At 39.3% G+C, this 20,081-nt stretch overlaps 2 protein-coding genes across 2 annotated transcripts; one reads left to right on the forward strand and one right to left on the reverse strand.

Annotated features, from left to right (window-relative positions):
* Positions 1 to 1,360: 1,360 nt before the first annotated feature.
* Positions 1,361 to 6,890, reverse strand: ubl5 (ubiquitin like protein 5). Its single transcript, XM_088343152.1, has 5 exons — positions 6,777 to 6,890; positions 6,545 to 6,606; positions 5,708 to 5,791; positions 4,374 to 4,411; positions 1,361 to 1,477 (listed from the first exon to the last, which is right to left on the reverse strand). The coding sequence occupies exons 2-5, from the start codon at positions 6,598 to 6,600 to the stop codon at positions 1,434 to 1,436; spliced, it is 222 nt and encodes a 73-aa protein (XP_088199278.1). The 5' UTR covers positions 6,601 to 6,606; positions 6,777 to 6,890; the 3' UTR covers positions 1,361 to 1,433.
* A 2,302-nt stretch (positions 6,891 to 9,192) lies between these two features.
* On the forward strand, positions 9,193 to 18,560 carry pin1 (peptidylprolyl cis/trans isomerase, NIMA-interacting 1). Its single transcript, XM_088343153.1, has 5 exons — positions 9,193 to 9,368; positions 12,761 to 12,846; positions 16,414 to 16,522; positions 16,598 to 16,708; positions 18,137 to 18,560. The coding sequence occupies exons 1-5, from the start codon at positions 9,311 to 9,313 to the stop codon at positions 18,244 to 18,246; spliced, it is 474 nt and encodes a 157-aa protein (XP_088199279.1). The 5' UTR covers positions 9,193 to 9,310; the 3' UTR covers positions 18,247 to 18,560.
* Positions 18,561 to 20,081: the final 1,521 nt, after the last annotated feature.

Below are 20,081 nucleotides of genomic sequence, written 5' to 3' on the forward strand. Positions count from 1 at the left end.
GCAGTTTTTTTTGTATGTTATATTACCAAGGCTTCCACATTTAGTGACCCTATAACTAGGGTTTGCGAGACATTTCGGTCTCCTGCCCTTTTTTTGCATTGCTGTCTCTTAGGGAGTATAGAGAGGAGAGGATCCCCAGTCCCGTCGCTCCCTCCACTTTAGTCGCCTCTTATGACACGGAGCGGACCAAGGTGGGAGAATTCTCACACCTCCCAGGGGGAGAAGGCCCCTCACCACAGGATAGTGGGATGTTTAGACATGTTCTAAGGCAGGGGTGACAAACTCATTTTAACTCGGGGGCCACACGATAGAACAAACATTCTGTCGGGCTCCGGACTGGTAGATTGAAGAGAAAGAAAAAGAGAGATAAAGAAATAAGAGAAAGAAGGAGGGACACAGAGAGAGGGTGGGAAAAAGAAAGAAACAGAGAGGGAGAGAGCGTGAGAAACAAAAGATAAAAAGTCGTGAGAGAGGGGGAAGAAAGGGTGAGGAAGAAAGAAATCTAAAGAGAAATAGAAAGACAGAACGAGAGAAAAGAAAGCGCAAATTGTATGAAGAGAGAAAGAGAGAGTGGGAGAAAAGGGGTGGAAAAGAGAGAATGAAAGAGACAGAGACAGTGGGAGAAAAGGTGTGGAAGAGAGACAGAGAGAGAAATAAATACAAGTACAGTGTCTTTGTGAGAGGTACCTGGCTTTGGCAACATCAAGTTGACATATTTCAACCTGCAGCTTGTTTTTCTCTTGCGCTTCTCTGAGTGTTGTCTCACGGGCCGGATTATATCCCTTAGCGGGCCTGATATGGCCCGCAGGCCGCCTATTTGACACCTGTGATGTAAGGGATGGGCAGGGCACCTGTATGATGCGGCAGGGGTAATCCAGTGAAAGCTGTCGGGCCCTGCTGTTGAACAGAAGAGTGAGTTGTGTCACTCTGACCCGAGTGACATGGCCGTTTCCTTGTGTCCCGTTTCATCTGGAGGGACGAAGGCATGTCCAACTTGGGTGCCGAGGTGCTTAACTTTTGGGGCATGACTACATATGCAGTGATGTATTTCAATATTTTCACAATATGAATCTGGAATGTCATTTGTATAGGACCGCCAATATGGAAAATAAAGTCAAGAGTTTGGATTAATTCCACTCCTGCTTTTGGGGCTGTTACCCAACCCCAATTATGACAACCTTATCATTAATAAAAACAAAAACAAAAAAAAAAAATTAACTCTGCATTTTTGTAAACAATCCATAATTATCTCAAGCAAATCATTTAGGAAATAAATCAGTCTTTTTGCAGGATGTTAGGTTAGAATAACTTTATTTCCAAAATATAAAAAAAACAAAACAAAAAAAAAATCACAACATCCTGTGGTTCACAACATGATTTGTATTCCTGGTAAACAACAATGGTGGAAACTTCCAACACGGTGAGCGTTGCTTTCACTGATAGTACAACTCCAGGTTCATGCCATCGTGGATCTCATCTGGAATCCTCAGAGTTAAGTCAAAACCCAGGACAAAATTCTTTATGGACATCATGGGCGTAACCAGTCCTTTTTGGGGATGCTCAACCCACCCCCCCCAATTCAACCCAATCACCCCCAAAAATTAAAGAATTAAAAAAAATATTCCTTAATAAAGGACAGGAAAGAATTAAATATACCGGTAATGGAAAACGCCACTAAAAAATTAAAAAGTAAAACAAATGTGACGCCGCAGAGTCGGAAATTATCCACTGCTTTGAAATGGTTCCATCCATTTAATTCCTAGCACTGCTCTCGCCCCCCTACGCGCTCCTCTTTGGCTTGGCTTCTGTCCCTTGCAGCATAGCGGCAGAGTCTGTGGAGGCTCCAGTGTATTACGGTCAGAGTATGTTATTCAGTGGTTATATTAAACAACTATTTTACCACCAAATGCCGTGACTTTGTTATCATTAACATATATATGTCTTCATTTTAGCTGCATTGAATCAAATGCAACAATGACACAGCTACTCCGATAAATGTATGGTGGAAATAAAAAAGTGTTAAGTAGATGATACAATCATGAAGTGGAACACATTTTATTGGATATTTTAAACTTTTTAAAATAAAAAACTAAAAAGTGGGTGTGCAAAATTGTTCAGCCTCATCGAGTTAATACTTTGTAGCGCCACCCTTTGCTGCGATTACAGCTGCAAGTCGCTTGGGGTATGTCTAGCAGTTTTGCACATCGAGAAACTGATATTTTTGCCCATTCCTCCTTGCAAAGCAGCTCGAGCTCAGTGAGGTTGGATGGAACGCTTTTGTGAACAGCAGTTTTCGGTTCTTTCCACAGATTCTCAATTGCATTGAAGTCTGGACTTTGACTTGGCCATTCTAACACCTTGATATGTTTTTGGGTGAACCATTTCATTGTAGCTTTTGCTTTATGTTTGGGATCATTGTCTTGTTGGAAAATAAATCTCCATCCCAGTCTCAGGTCTTTTGCAGACTCCGTCGGGTTTTCTTTTAGAATGGTCCTGTATTTGGCTCCATCCATCTTCCCATCAATTTTAACCATCTTCCCTGTCCTTGCTGAAGAAAAGCAGGCCCAAACCATGATGCTGCCAGCACCATATTTGACTGTGGGGATGGTGTGTTGAAGGTGATAAACAGTGCTGCTTTTACGCTAAACATAACATCTTGCATTGTTGGCAAAAAGTTTGATTTTTGTCTCATCTGACCAGAGCACCTTCTTCCGCATGTTTGGTGTGTCTCCCAGGTGGCTTGTGGCAAACTTTAAACGACACATTTTATGGATATCTTTAAGAAATGACTTTCTTCTTGCCACTCTTCCATAAAGGCCAGATTTGTGCAGTATACAACTGATAGTCCTATAATGGACAGATTCTACCACCTCGGCTGTAGACCTCTGCAGTTCATCCAGAATGATCATGGGCCTCTTAGCTGCATCTCCGATCAGTTTTCTCCTTGTATAAGCTGACAGTTTAGGGGGACGACCTGATCTCGGTAGATTTGCAGTGGTCTGATACTCCTTCCATTTCAATATTATTGCTTGCACAGTGCTCCTTGGGATGTTTAAAGCTTGGGAAATCTTTTTGTATCCAAATCCAACTTTAAACTTCGCCACAACAGTATTTCGCACCTGCCTGGTGTGTTCCCCGTTCTTAATGATGCTCTCTGCGATTTAAATAGACCTCTGAGACTATCACAGTGCAGGTGCATTTATACAGTGACTTGATTTCACACAGGTGGATTTCATTTATCATTGTTAGTCATTTAGATCAACATTGAACCATTCAGAGATCATCACTGAAAGTATGGACAGAGTTTACAGCACTGAAAGGATAATAATTTTGCACATCTACTTTTTTGTTTTTTTATCGGTTAAAAAAAGTTTAAAATATCGAATCAAGTGTGTTCCACTTCATGATTGGGTCCCACTTATTGTGGATGCTTCACAAGAAATTACAAATTTATATCTTGATGTTTGAAATCTGAAATGTGGCAAAAGGTCACAAAGTTCAAGGGGGCCAAATTGTTTCGCAAGCCACTGTAAAATGTAATACATTTTCAGTGTTATTGCCCAAATTTTATTTTCATTTAAGAAATGAACCAAATATTTGGTCGTGGTAAAGCCAAAGAACCTCCATCTTTCGATAATGTGGAAGCTAGAGGTTAATCAGTCAAGAAGATCTAGCAGAGAAAGAGGATGTGCATATGGAAAATATACCCAGACTCTTGGATCATTTTAAATAAATGCCTGTTGTGAGTCGTAACCTCTCGGTACATTTAATTTTCTTATCCATCTAGGTAAATGAATACATTTGAAAACATATAACTTGAATGTAGATACAAAAATAGGCAAAATGCAAAGTCCTTTACCATACTTTACGAACACAAGCGCCACAAAGATTGTTTTTCGACAAAAATATGAAAACCACAAGTGTTGCAATGCGTATAGTTCAATGTGATAATGATAATTTCAGAATAAAATCTTTTTTTGCCAGTAATTTACATTTAAAATCTAGTATCACTTATTGTCACATGCCGCTGCCCATCAATGCCGAGGTCCGGCTTTTGGACGACACTTTGCACCGAAAAACAACGGCGACCAGAGGATTAAGGTGTTGTATCTGAGTCAGATCAAAAAGTTTCTTCTGCTACTGGTAACTACGGAAACCAGTAAAATGCTGCCAGGATGAACTTGCCCAAGACACACAACAGGTTGTGGTGCCCTGACAACCCTTAAGGGATCCTTGAACCCTGAACATCTACCTCTAGTTATTAGAACGAACACTAGTCACACACATTAGACGAGTTATTATTTCATGGTCCACTACCACCATTGACGCTATCATAAGCTTATAACAAAAACCTTAACATGTATAAAGGATACAGTCTCCCAGTGACACGTGGTCCTTGAAAATGGTGTACCTGCACAGAAAAGGAGTACCGAAAAGAAAATCAAATAACTTCACACACAACAGATCAAGACCAGGTTTTGTATATTTTTATAAGTATGAGTGATCAAGGGACAGTGTGTATTATTTGACCCCTAGATGTCGCTGTATTGTCTAGTGCAACCAAAAATCAGTGCTACAAAACACACACAAAAAAAGTTATTCGCAATGACCAAACTGCATCTTTGTTATTGTCACTTTTTTGCCCAGCCTTTTGTAAGTTCTGGGGATGGGGGTGTTCCTGTAGCAGCAAGATGGAAGCAGAGGTAGGTAGAGTGTCCAAAAATTGTACTCAAGTAAAAGTAATGTCCTGGTCCATCGCCTTGTCACATCGCCATGACTCCTGCAATTCCCTCCTCAACGGTCTACCTCAAGACCTCCTCCACAAACTTCAGATGGTCCATAAATCTCCTCAATACATCATCACCAAAAACCCCTCTCGCCATCTCAACACCTCTGTCTTTCAGCAACTCAACTGGCTCCCAATCCACCATAGAATCCGCTACAAAATCCTCTACACCTAAATGGCCATTCATAACCCTCCCCCTCCGTACGTCTCTGACCTCCTTCAGATTGCCACGCCATCCGGCACCCTTAGATCTTCCACCATCTCACTGTACCCACTGCTCTATGGGAAGCAGAGCTTTCAGCCGCTCTGCCCCCCAGCTCTGGAACTCATTACCACCAGACATTCGGAATTCTGCCACCCTGTACACTTTCAAGTCTGGACTCAAAACCCACCTCTTTAGACTGGTATATTCATATAATCTGCTTCATATACTTAAATCTACATAAAATAAACAAACAAAATAAATGCACCTCAGCAGAGACTGACTGAGGCGTACTTACATGGAGGGGATTTAGGTAACAAGTTCAATTTAGCCTAATATAGCAGAGTAAGAGTACAGTTTCTTCTTTACAAATAAACTCAAGTAAAGGTAACCAGTATAGTGATTTGAAATTACTCCTATAAGTACAATATGTCCAAAAACTTACTCAAGTAAATGTAATGGAGTTAATTAAACTCGTTCTACCCCCCTTTGGATGGCAGACAATTATGTCAGCTCCCTTAGGCAAGGATCACTTTATGTAAAATAAATGCACATTTCTGTGACCAGGATGTATTTTTTTAAAAATATTGATATGATAGCTTGTGTATTTTTTGCTTTTTAAATAACTGAATTTATTTTTACCACGTGGAGGCTTTAAAATAATACACTCTGTCCCTTTAAAATGACCCAAAAAGAAGTAGTCGATGGAGTTTGCCTACCATTTCTTCAAGACTATTTTGTCATAGCGGGTCCCCGTCTGGGCTGCAATCAACTTCTTAAGGTCTCCGATGGTGTCCTCCGAGCTGGAAGGTTTACTCATTGAGGGAAAAAATAGATCTGCATGATCTTGTAGCCCAGGAGTCGGGAAATCTTTGCCCCAAAGAGCCATTATAGCAAAGTATTTAGATTTTTTTTTCGGCGTGGGGAGCCTTAACATGTATTTTAAGACAAAAAATTCTGCAAAATTGCCAAACCGCTCTCAAGACAAAATCAAAATTTTCAGCACGTTCTATGTGACGGTAATGATTTAATAAAGTTTATGAAATAAGATTATTGTCAGAGCCTGTGTCCCATAAAAAAAGAAATACCACTTTAAACTTGTCTCCCTTACCCAAGCTCATTAAGGCTCATTTTGACCTTATTTTTGTCCATAAATATTGGTTTCAAAACAACGTGCAAGCAGTTATTTTGTAAAAATGTCACAAAATACTGCAGACCATGATACTAGGATATTTCCCTTCGGTGCAGACGACGCTGGACAGAGAAGTGCACAGTGCGCCCACCCAACTAAACTGTTCTGAGTGCTTAGCTGGCGTTTCTGGGTGTTTACAGTTTTTTCTGTGGATTTTCACCATAAAGTGCCTCAACCATGAATCCAAAATATTTTTTGAGTTTGCATATACAGTATAGCCAGAACCCTTGTCCAATATTGAACACTTCTTAGAATGTTTAGTGACTTACTTGAATACATCCTTCAAACATTGGAATTGGAGTAATAGAACCACAAAAATGGCTTTTTATTTCTGCGGCTTTGGGATGCTTTCTGAAAAGGATACTTGCATTTTACCCGGACTTTCTTGCCCAGTCGATCGTTGCAGACAACTTCGATCATCTTGCTCTGGGGAGACAAACGTGTTGCAAGTGTCAAAGCATTGAGACGAAAGTCTCGTTGATAGCAAGCTAACACGCTATGCATTGTTGAAGCGATTCTGTTTAACGTTATAGGGATTACAAAGACAATTGCAAGTTCAAAGTAACGTGTCCATGTGTGTAAAATGTCAGAATTACCTCAAAACTCGGAATCGACGGTTCAAATTCAAGTTTTAACGCTGCTGTTTCTTTCTACGCTTCCTAAACTAGCTTTAGCTTGCGCAAACCCTATCAAACAGTGATGGGTCGTTCGCGAACGAAAGGGGTTTATGAGCCGACTCTTTTAAGTGAACGACTTGAGCCGGTTCCTTTCTCGATCTTTCTCTGTTTTTTTTGTCCCTTTTTCGCTCTCTCTTTCTCACTCTCTCACTCCCTCTCTCTCTTTCTCTCGATTTCTCCTTTCTCTTTTCTCTCAACCTTTGATATTATTTCTCTGTCTTTCTCTTTTTCTATCTATTTCCCTCTTTCTTTCCCTCTCTCTCTGATTCTTTGTCTTTTCTTGTTATTTCCCTTGTTGTTTTTCTCTCTTGTTATCCCTCTCTCTTTTCCTCTTTCTCATTTTATTTATCTTTCTCCCCTTTGTTTTTCTCTTTATATATCTCTCTCACACGGTCTTTCCCTGTCATTCTTTCCCTCTCTCTCTGTTTCTCTTTCTCTTTTTTTCTCTCTTGATCTCCCATTCTTCCTCTATTTTCTTCTTTTGTTCTCTCCCACTCTCTAACTCTCCTAATTGTTTATTTCTACTTTTCTCACTTCATCCTTCCATCTCTTTTTTCCCACTCTCTTTCTCCCTCTGACTCTTTGATTCCCCTTTCTCTCCCTTTTTCACTCTTTTTCTCTCTCTTTATCTCCATTTGCCTTTCTCTGTCGCTTTATCTTTTCCTCTCTCTTTCTCTATTAATCTCTCTCTCTCTTTCTTCCTTTCTCTATTTCTCTTGAAGTTACATGTGACTGATCAATACGAGTGGCATCATCTCTGTGTTGTTTGCTTCGTTTAAACAATTCGAAAGTTTGTATTCGGTAAAAGTTTAATGTATATTGAAATCACAAAAGCTTTTATAATAGAGTAGCTTAATATGTTTCCAAAAAAAACAATCAATTTGGTGCATAATGTTTCATTATTAGTAGTAATACTGTATATTGTTCTGAAGTTTTTAATATTATTAATATATTGTTGTCCTCGGGTATTGTTCCTGTAGCCTTCAAGTCTGTCGTCATTAAACCCACGCTTAAGCGACCTAACCTTGACCCAGAAAGCCTAGGTAATTATAGGCCAGTGTCAAATCTGCCATTTTTTTCTAAATTACTCAATAGGTCGTTGCACAGCAGCTAATTGACTTTATGTCGGAAAATAACCTTTTTGAAACTTTCCTGTCAGCATTTAGGGCAAATCACTCTACTGAGACAGCCCTGGCTAAAATAACCAATGATCTCCTCATAGCAATAGATTCTGGTGCCCCGTCAATGTGAAATGTGGATTATTGGTCCAGCGTGAGTTGTTTTCAAACACTGCCCTGAACCTAGACAAATGTAATATCACCCATAGTGACTCGATCAAAAATGTAGGTGTTATATTTGATCCCAATCTGTCGTTTCAGTTACACGTGAAAAATATTAGTAGAATAGCTTTCTTACACCTCCATAATATTGCAAAGATTCGTTTGATGCTTTCCCAATCAGATGCACAGGTTCTAATTCATATGTTTATTACTTCTCAGCTCGATTACTGTAATGTATTGCTTTCTGGTCTCCCGATGTCTAGCTTTAAAAGTTTGCAGCTGGTTCAGAATACAGCAGCTAGACTCTTGACTAAAACAAAAAAGTTTGAGCATATTACTCCTGTATTTGCCAACTTGCACTGGCTCCCAGTCCACTTAAGATGTGACTTTAAGGTTCTCTTATTAACATATAAAAGGGGGATTACCACTTGTGAGGCCCTTTCTCAAGGGTTTTTTTTTCCTCACGCTGAGGTTTTGAGTTTTTCCTTGCCCGCATGTTGGTTTAAGATCAGGTAATGGTGTATGTGTAATCCTGTGCAGTCCTTTGAGACATTTTTGTGATTAAGGGCTATATAAATAAATCTGACTTGACTTGACTTTAAGTACGGACCCCATACCTGTCAACCTCCACGACTTCATGCCTGTACAAACTGTCGGCGAACTCGTTAGACTTGATTTATTTGCCGTTTCTTACACGAGGAACTAGGTACCCATAATTGACAAATTTGCGTTTTTCCGTACAGATTTTCTTGTACGTCGTACAAGTGAATTTCCCTTCGGGGATGAATAAAGTATCTATCTATCTATCTATCTATCTATCTATGTCTTAAAATACATAATAAACGTACTTTGTACGGCAAAAACGTACAGGTTGACAGGGATGGGATCTAGAAGAACAGGCTCTTTGAATTGAACCGAGCCGAAGGAAACGGTTCTCTTAAATAAGCTGGAACTCCCATCAAGACGATCAAATGGTAGGAAAAAAATGACCGACAGCTTTGATCGACCAATGACAGGGACGCCCTATCGATAGGCAGGCGCCCGGGAGAAAACAACCCAACAACCGTGAACGTGCAAGTGATTGTCGCAAAGAGTCGTAACCCTCTGCGCAATTGGCCGCTCGATTTGGGTTTGTCAGTTTGGAGAGAAATACTGCGACTTGATAGAGAAACAATGGCAGACGAGGACGCTTTACCAAGTGGCTGGGAGAAGAGAATGAGCCGTAACTCAGGTGACTCAACAGGCGTGATGAGAAACCGAAAACCGACACGCTAGTTCGCTCTCTGTGCATTGTAATGCGCAACCTAGCTTGGGAGCTAGCCGGTTGAATCTCATTGCTACTGATTCATTGGAGCTAAGCTAGCCCATGTAAAACCTGATGGTCGTGAGCTCATAAGTGCCATTAGTTGTAAAATGTTGCAATTTTACATTGTAGTGTGTCATAAAACTATGAAAATGGTGCTGGTGCGCGGCTCTGCACCATACGTGACGTCACTGCTGCTTTACTTCCCTTGAGAATGATAGAAAACGAATAGTAATGATTTAAATTATCCAAAACATCCAACCATTACCGCTTATCCTCAATAGGATCGTGGGGGCTCTGGAGCCCTTCCTAGCTGTCTTCGGGCAGTGTGCAGGGGACACCCTGAATTGGATGCCAGCCAGTCGCAGGGCACACGGAGACAAGACAACTCACTCGCTCATTCGTACCTAGGGACAATTTGAACCGGTCAATTAACCTGTCATGCATGTCTTTGGAATGTGGGACACAGGCATGGGGAGAACATGCAAACTTTGTACAGGGGCGGCAGTAGCTCAGGAGGTAGAGCGCTCGTCTTGGGATCAAGGGATCCCAGTTCGAATCCCGGCCCGTCCGTGTTACATGTCGAAGTGTCCTTGGGTAAGACACTGAACCCCTAATACCCCCAATAAGCAGGTTAGCGCCTTACATGGCTGCAAGGCTGCTATTGGGAAATGTGAAGCACATTGTAAAGCGCTTTGGGAAGTCATTGACTTGAAAAGCGCTATATAAATGCAGATCATTTCATTTTACAGGTTGGCTGGTAGCCAGATTTGAACCCATGACCTCCGAACTGTGCTGCGTACACGTTCAATTCAAATGCAGTCTTGCTAAATGACTCGTTCATTAAATTGCAGATTGAGTGATTTCAACCTCATACAATACCTGTCAATTGTTCCCCTTACTAATTATTGCAATTACCCTCATTAAGTTATAATAAACCTTGCAAACGCAACGCAGCTCTTATTTACTCTCTGCAAGACCACCTATGTTGAACAGGGATGTCAAAAATACAGCCCACGGGTCAGATTTAGCCCTTTGGATGATTTAATCCGGCCTGCCATAAATTTACGAGTATGTTAAAATAGAAGCACGTCAAGATCATTTCCATCCAAAATGTTGACTTTCATAAATACAGTATATGCAAATCAAATGCTGAGGGCAGTGTTAAGTTTGTATAGCGTGGTCAGTTGGTTCACAGGTGTAAAACTGCATGAGACTGTAAAGCACATTGAATGCCAAACTTGACATTCTTTTTCCCCCCATTGTTTGTGAAAAAATATTTTGTGTTTCGAAAAGATGCCTTTTCATCCTAGGTAATAATATGTAGTGTAAGTTACTAATGTATGATGAATGATTAAGCATAATAATGTACATGATAACAAATTTTAAAATGTGGATAATTGGTGTTAACTAGTAGTGCTGCTCGATTAACCGAAACCTAATTTTGCGGTGTGACCTAGTGCGATTGTGTAATTGCAATACACTGCGGTTTCAGTCTCATGTGAGCAGACAGCAATCCTAACAAGTTCCCCAGAAGAGGGCACTGTTTTCTTAATAAAGCATGTCTATATGATTACCCTTGTGTTGTCTTCATTTTAAGGACCTTTTAAAAAAAAAAAAAAAATACAGCTTACATGGATGGTAATGTGAATAAAAACAACATTTCATTTTTCTGCCTTTGGGACCAATCCAAGAAAAGAACATTTAAAGTTAAATGAAATATCAAATCAATGTGATTTTCAGGGTCTTTGGGAAAGACATTTTGACCCAAGGACAACAGGAGGGTAAATTACTTACACAGAAAACTAGCCCAGTAAATGCACTTTTCTTTCAAAATGAAAAATTGCAATACTAAATAATGGCAATTTTTTCCCCCAAAAATCGTGAAGTCTTATAAACTATTTTATATTATTTACCAAATAAACAACAATTATTTCAGAATCGTTCTTCGTTCTTTCTAGACTTGCATTAAATGTAGTGTTGTTTATTATACCACACAATGAATCAGTGCAAGATTTCGCAGACTTCACCTTTTCTACAGATGGGTTTCCTCTGTAACAGAAACTGCTACAATGCTGTTTAATTTGCAACAAATAGGTCTAAATATCAGTTCCCATTGTCTTTCTAAACTGAGTATTTACTATTGCAAAAGACTGATGGAAAGAGAAACGAAAAAGCGGGAGAGAAGGGACAGGAATAAAAAAAAGCGAGAAAGAAAGGGAGGAAGAGGACAAGACAGAAAAAGAAATAGATAGGGATACAAAGAGGGATATAAAAAGGAAGAAAAAGAAGAGCAAGAGTGGAGAATATAGATGGAGAAGAGAAAGAGTGACAGTAGGAAATAAACAGAAGAGAGATGGGAAAGAGGAAAAAAAGGAACGCAAAAGAAAGTGAGGGGAAAACAAGAAAGATAGTGTGTGTATGAGAAAGCGAGAGTTCAGAATTACTACTCGAGTTGCTTTTTTTCAGTGGCGACTGTCTGGGAACACACATTGAATCAGACTGCAGCTTGCTTTCTCTCGTGCTTCTCTCTGTGTCATTTTGCGGTCCGATTAAAACCGCTGGTAGGCTGGATCTAGCCCACGTGCCGCGTGTCTGACACCCTCTGATCTAGGACTTGCTGTATGGGCCAGGATTTTGAGACACAAAGATTTACAGTTTTTGCACAATTTCAGTTTTTAATTATGTTCATTGTTGATGTAGACTCTGTACTGTTCTTTAACATCCATTGCGAACTGGTCATCATCAAAGGGGTATTACCTCATGTGCGCCCCCTTCTCAAGGTTTCTTTATTTTCCTCATTCTAGGGTTTATGAGTTTTTCGTTTGCCCTCATATTGGTTTCACGTCAAGGGGTGTTGTAATGGTGGTCTGTGCAGCCATGCCCGGTGCTGTGGAATGCTCGTCCCCCTGAGATTCGATCTGCAACCTCAGTGGAAATGATTTAGTCTAAGCTTTAAAACACACTTCTATAGCATATAAATAACCTAGATTTTATGTTGATAATATGTGTATTGTTTGCCCTCATGTAGGTTTTAGATGAGGGGATGGTGTCAAAATTGTCTGTAGTTTGCAATAGTCTCTTTGTGATTAAGGGCTATACAAATAAACATGACTTGACTTGACTTTTGGTGATTGAGGGCTATACAAATAAATGTGACTTGACAATGCATAACATACTATACCTGTTGTCTATTTTTAAAATCATCTTCTCATTTCTTTCCTCTGCCCTCAGCAAGTCCTTGGAGTTCCCACCTCTCTCTACAACAAATAAAGTCTGGTACTAAACAACAACAGCAACTAACTGTCTTTTATCTGCAGGCAAGGTGTATTACTTCAACCGGGTCACCAACGCCAGCCAATGGGAAAGACCTGCTGCAGGAGACAACCGAACAGAGCCAGATAAGGTGATATTTGGATCTCTAAATATGTGTTTTTTTAACCTGTGTGCCAGAAAACACCTGTATGTTGTGCCACAGAAAATTTTATCTTTGCAAATAATCAGGGATGTGATTTTTCCGCTAATTCGCGGAATTCCGCTTTTTTTTATCTCCAAAAATAAAATTTTAAAATTTCCGATTTTTTTTAATTGGTAAAAAAAACGATTTCGTCTCTACAGCGTTCCATTTTAGTGTTTCCGTAACTGAAATGAAACGTACTTGCGATTGGTTGAAGTCTCCGTGTTGACCAATAAACGCGCTTGTTATAAAGGCGTAGGAGTATGCCATTGTTCATTTCTCACACGTGTGTTTAAAGAAAGATGTCCGAGATCGAACGCAAAGACGCGCGAGTTAAAGCAATTGATAAGATTGTAAAAAACAAGTTTCGATGGGACTGGTTAGAGAAGGAATGATCTACAAATGTTGGAAAGAAGACTGTGACGAATTTGTTCAGTGACTTTATTCGGAAGATCGATCGTGCCGGGAAAGCGCTTTGCATTTGGTGCCATGATACCATTGACTATGGTGGGAGAGGTTTCAAAGCTCTTGAAAGTCACGCAAAGAGCAAAAAACACGTGAAAGAACTCCAGTCGAGAACAACAAATTATTCCATCGGTGCCCAAACGAAAACTCCCAAACTTTAAGGCCTCCATCCCTTATTGACACCACAATCGGAAGCGGTAATAGAGAGACGTGATCCACCCCAACAACCTGTACCAGTTGCTGATAGAATCGGGAATTTTGAGGTAGGTGGTAAACTTTTCAAATTGATTTGACAGTTTTCCCCTTTTTTTCGAAAATATTATAACGTAATAAAAATGGCCATAAATATTTAACAATTACAATAATAGATTTTCATGTGTACATTACACCAACACTTTACTGTAGGGCAGGGGTCGGGAACCTATGGCTCGCGAGCCATATATGGCTCTTTCTACGAGTATCTGTGGCTCAGACAGATTTGATTGCATGCAAAATTTCTCCATCTTGTCCAAAACTTGATTCGTCTATCCTGTTAAGTTACACGCAAAGCCAAACCGAAATTTACTGACAAATGATTACTTCGCAGTATATATATGGCACGTTTTTCACTACAATTTACAGTCAAGGTGTCACACAAAAAATGGGGAAAAAAAAACTCGTTTTAGCTGTACAACGCTAAAGAATCCTTTATATAAAAGTTCACTATGTAATCTGTGTTCAGTGTTCAGATACCTTATGATGAATCCACAGAACTGTAAATACGCCAAAACACCGGAAGAGAACTTAGTCATTTGATTGGGTGAGTGGGAGGGACGGGTGGAGCTATGCAAAAAGTACAAGCACTCCTTCCCATCTCTCGCCAAAGGTAAGCACATAAGGCTCCCTATTCTCAGAATGTTGTGACGTTTTTACAAAATAAATGCTTGCATCTGGTTTTGAAACCAATATGTATGATAAAAAAGGGTCAAAAGGAGTTTAACTGATCTTGAGTCATTGCAAGAAAGAGACAAGTTTAAAGTGGTATGTTTGTTGATTTTGGGACAGGAGCTCTGGCATTATTCTCTTTTCATCATTTTTATCAAATCATCAAAAATAAATGTGCTGAAGACTAAGCTTTTGTCTGGGGCGCGGGTTTAGCAATTTAGTAAATTTGGCTCTTTCCCAAAATAAAATTAATATTTTTTGCTTTTATGGCTCTTTGAGTCAAAAAGGTTCCCGACCCCTGCTGTAGGGCCTATACTTATTGTACTTTCATTTATAGATAACATCTTCTGCTATAACAAAGACATTTGTGGTATGTTCTAATATGAGTTACTTTTCATTTGGTCATGATAAAATTATTTCTTCATGAAATTTGAACTCTTCAACATGATTTATGTGTTAACTTAGTAATCACATGAGTTAGATATGATGATATTCTCAGTGATAGTTTTTAAAAGCAAAGGCAGTCCAATGTTTTTTTAATGTGACTGATTTTGAGTTGACTTCAACTGTCATTTTATATGGGATAGTTCAAAATACATTGAAAATTGATGCTGTTGTTTTGTCTATTTCTTTGTCATCTGAGTGCATTGAAAGTACTTAAAAACACGGAAATCCCATGAGCTCCGGGGGGCTTCGCCCCACTTGTCCCCCCACCAGGGCACTGCCCTGGACCTAGCTGGGTGCCCGCGGCCCCCAGAACCCCGGCTAATTTTCAGATAATTTCACTTTGGTCAAATCACATCCCTGAATAATGCACGCCATCCTTTTTTAATATTTTCTTTAGTCCTGTGATCACATTCATCCATATAAGTAGCTGGCAGCAGATTACTATTTTTTGATTTTTATATGCTATTCATCTGCTCATGAGGTAGTATGAGGGAAATACATTGAATGCATTCAGTGCCTTAACGTATAAATATGTTTTCAGAGGAATTGTCCCTGAGTGACAAAACATAAGATTTTAGGTGTGGTTTCAGTATGATAAATCCCAATTGGATAGGAGGAGTGGCTTTGATCGGATCATTGAGGAAGCCCTCACTTCGCAGTGTTGCCTTCTGTATCCAATGATTGAGAGTAGGGAGGCAGCCCCCCGATTAAGTGAAGCAGAGTGTTGAGTTCAGCGAAGATATTGAAGGTTTAGACAATTAACGATTTAACAGCTTTTTTTTCTATATAAAAAAAAAATACGACAAAGTCCCTTTATCATCATCGGGGCAGAGAAGGATGACGTTGCGTGCACATCTGTAGTCTCCCGGTTGGATGCTGGGTGACCTCTCACAGCGCCGCCACCACCAGGGTTGGGTAGAGTTACTTTAACAGGATTACTTTCAAATACTTTTGGATTACTCCAATACCAAATATGCTAATAAAAGACAAAATAAACTAAATATGAATGAAATTATGACTCACAACACGTGGTAAGCTTTCTCTCCTGGCTTTGATCTCTTTGATCTCCGTCAAAACTAACATAAAATGCGACAGAAACAAAATGAAAATAAATCCAAACAGCTTGCCAACATAATTTTTGCCGTTCCATGCATTCCGTTACTCCCCAAGCCTGCACAAAATTTAGTTATTTTATTCATATTTAGTTTATTTTGTCTTTTATTAGCATATTTGGTATTGGAGTAATCCAAAAGTAATTGAAAGTAACCCTGGCCACCACACGCCGGTAGCGGCGGAAAGAAGCACTACAATAATGTCCTGCACACAATACAAAATCTAACTAACAGTAATATACGGATATTTTTCGACATCCCAAAAAGTGTTCGTATCTACCGTTTTACTTAAGTCGAATGGTCGTAAGTAGGGGAGCGTCTGTATCAAAATATAAACATCTGAAATTTTGTGTCAAATCATGTTTATTTGTACAGCCCTTAATCACAACATGTGTAAAGGGGCTGTTGTGTGTCTTTATCCTTTCTTTACAATTACAATAATATTACATGGCTACCGTAAAAGTGTCTCAATCAAGAGATTGGATCTCCCGAAATCCCTTTAAATAAAAAAGCAGCAAAATTATCGTAGTTAAGACTATAATTTCCATTTTGCAATTTTTTTTTCCAGGTGCGTTGCTCGCACCTTCTGGTCAAGCACAACAAGTCTCGTCGGCCGTCTTCCTGGCGGGAGCAAAACATCACGCGGTCCAAAGAGGAGGCCGTCGATCTGATCCAGGGTAAGTCAGCATCTCCATTCAGGTTGGCTTTAAAATAGGAATTTTATTGGGTTTTTCTTTTGTTTTCGGTTTCAGGTTATATTGAGAGAATCAGGTCGGACGAAGACAAGTTTGAGAAGTTGGCTTCCCAGTTCAGCGACTGCAGTTCCGCTAAGAACGGCGGAGACTTGGGACTCTTCGGCAGAGGTCAGGACTCGTTTTCAAAAAGTTCACTTGAGTTCACTAAACCAAAGCTGTTGAATGTAAAACTTTCTTAACGGACTGTGCAACACGGAATATTTATGTCAAATGTCAAACAGGCTAGAAAAAAAGTGTATACATTTCATCTAATAAGAACCATCATAATGTACAATCAATACAGTTACAACACACTTATTTGAAGGAGCACATAACAAAGTGAACTAATAAATGTAATCATTTTATTCAATGCACATTTTCATCATGCTGAGGTCTTTGAGGTTTTCCTTGCCCGCCTGTTGGTTTTAGATCAGGGTTTGGTGTAATTGTAAATTGTGCAGTCCTTTTAGATATCTTGTGATTCAGGGCTATACAAATAATTGTGACTTGGCATTAAAACCTATTCAAATTTGGGTATTTGTAACAACAGAATTAACGAACCTGAAAGCAGTACTATGACTAACTGCTCATATTCAATTTGTATTAAAATGAAATACTTGTACATTTACCAAAAACAATATTTTAATTTGAAATATTAGAGATCTTAATATGTGTATCAGTAGCCTAGATGGTAGTGTGCCCGCTTTGAGACTGGGAGGTCGCTGGTTCGCGCCTCGACCGAGACATACCTAATTGGTATAATGGCGGCGCCCTCTGGCTGCGGCTGCATCGACTCGCTACAACGGGTCAGGTGTATCGACATTTCGTTCTGTGTACATTGTTACAAAGAATGACAATACAAAGGAAATTATTATTATTATATTTTTATTATTAGGTTGAAATGTACTTTTTTGCTATCTAAAGTTATGCTTGCACTTAATACTAAAAAAACATTAAGTTTTAGATTTCATGTTGGAGAATGGACCTCGTGTAATCTGTTAATAAAGCCATGTTTTAGTTCTGTTGACATATTTTGATAAAAAAATAAAGCATGAATATAAAGTTGTATTTCACAAAACTGTATACTTAATTGGCCTGTTTATTTTTAACCATTAAATTAAATGTTTTAATATTTCTTTATTTATTCATCAATTTAACATGGAACATAATGTATTTTTTTTTAATCATAATTAAAGGGACAGTGTGTATTATTTAGTGCCCCCTAGTGGTGAAAAAAGACTTCAATTAAAAAATATATAAATGTGCATTTTTTTTTTAAATAATTGTAGGTTACTTTTTTTAAGAGTACCCCAAGAACTTAGTGAAAGGCCAGGTGAAAAATAATAAGGGAAGCGAAGCGGTGCAGACTAGTCACTTGGAGTTTGCGTAATTTGTAATCTTCCTTGTGTTTTTTAGCACTCGTTTTCTGTGGCACGACACAATAAAGCGATGTCTGGTTGTCAAATAATACACACTGTCCCTTAAACGAATATCAAATTTGTAACTATTTCATGCATTTTTCGCAGTGTACGTGTGTTTGTGTTTTGTCCACGACAGGTCAAATGCAGAAGCCCTTCGAAGACGTCTCGTTTGCTCTCAAGGTGGGAGAAATGAGCGGTCCAGTTTTTACCGAATCCGGAGTGCACATCATCCTGCGCACTGGCTGACCTAGCACCCTCATGCACACACCCGCCAAGCTTTAACATAACAGTTCAAAGACAATAGGCCAACGTTATTCGTTTCAAACAGAACACTGTGTTCACACAATAAGTCACAAACGATTGATCGTGCATGTCAGTGAAAACAAAAAGACCGTCTTGCACTCCCATTCCCTCATTGGGAAACTCAATTTTTTTTTTTTTTCTCCACGTGTGATAAAAGTTTTTCTGCGCGACGAAAGATGTCAACGACACGGATGCTATTAAAAGCCTCGCCATCCCTGTGAAATATCCTACTGTCAAAATAAAGGTCCTCTCTTTTTTGTGCGTGTGTTTTTGTAGGCAGTGTTGTTCCCATGGGGAGATTTATATTCTTTTTTTAATAGCTATGACATATGATTACCCTTGGATCAAACCAATTGGTCTGACTTGAGGATCCACCATTCCTCCCAACTGTCAAGCTGCGAACCAAATCAATAAAAAGTGTTCCACTTCTGGTACTTAGCAAATGAAAGGATTATGTAGTATAAAGCAGAGCTAGACGAATATCCATCCATCCATCCATCATCTGCATCGCTTATCCTCAGTAAGGTCGTGGGGGGGCTGAAGCCCATCCCAGCTATCTTCGAGCAGTGGGCAGGGGACACCCTGAACTGGTTGCCAGCCAATCGCAGGGCACACAGAGATAACTCACTTCCTCATTCACACATAGGGAAAATTTTAACTGGCTAATTAACCTGATATGCATGTTTTTGGAATGTGGGAGGAACTTCACGCAAGCACAGAGAGAACATGCAAACTCCGCACAGGAAGGCTGGTAGCTGGATTTTATCCCATGACCGCAGAACTGTGCCACAGATACGCTAACCACTCAGCCGCCCAATAGTCAAATATAATATTTTATATATGTTTGATAATATACTTTCTTTTTCTTTTCCAAAAAAACAAAACGACATCAGGTACTGCATATAATGGCATATAATCCTAAATTGCATATAAGTGACTCTAAAACTTCCTCAAAATAGCCACATTCTGAAAGAAGTTTGTACACAATATACTAAAAAAATGTTTATGTAGACAATGATAATTGTGTGACAATAAAGATCAATATACTGGTAAAAAGCTAGAGATATAACATTTTTAAACAATTTATTGTACTTTCGAGCAGCACTTCAATGACACTTGTGTACGACTGTTTAGGAGTGTTATTGACCCTCTGTTTTTTCTTAGCATTATATTGCCAAGGCAAAGGCTCGCCACCCACCCTTGGGTCCCAACCCACCAGTTCAGAAACACTGCTTTGGGTGACTTCTAAGGATGCATAATAATTTTTGAGCTGATAGTTGTTGGAACAGCCAAATATAACATCAAAGCTTTTATCAAACCTCATAGGAAAAAAAGACCCAATTGTCACTTGATGCCACGCTTAAATATTCAAACAGCTGACACGTTTTAGTAGATTTTAACCATGTTTGAGAGTTGGGATAATGTTTTCAGGGTGATGTGCAGTGTTACTCTTATGCCAAACGTAACGCTTTGCATTCCACTCAAAAAGTTCAATTTTGGTTTCATCTGACCAGTGCATCCTATTCCACGTGTTATTTGTATCTCCCAAATGGTATTCTTTAACGGTATTCTTCTTGCCAATCTTCCATAAAAGGCTGTATATGCCTGCAGGCCATCCAATGTTATAACAGACCACTTGGTTGCTTCTCTGATTAGTTTCCTCCTTGTCTGGACCGACAGTTTGTAGAGACGGCTAGGTTTTGATGAGTTTGCAGTGGTTTTATGTTCTCTCTTTTTTTACATTATTGCTTGCAGAATGCTCCAGGAGAGTAAATTTT

The sequence above is a fragment of the Urocampus carinirostris genome, chromosome 8, assembly GCF_059441175.1.
Source record: "Urocampus carinirostris isolate Australia breed hairy pipefish chromosome 8, RoL_Ucar_1.0, whole genome shotgun sequence".
In the NCBI taxonomy this organism is placed as follows: Eukaryota; Metazoa; Chordata; class Actinopteri; order Syngnathiformes; family Syngnathidae; genus Urocampus; species Urocampus carinirostris.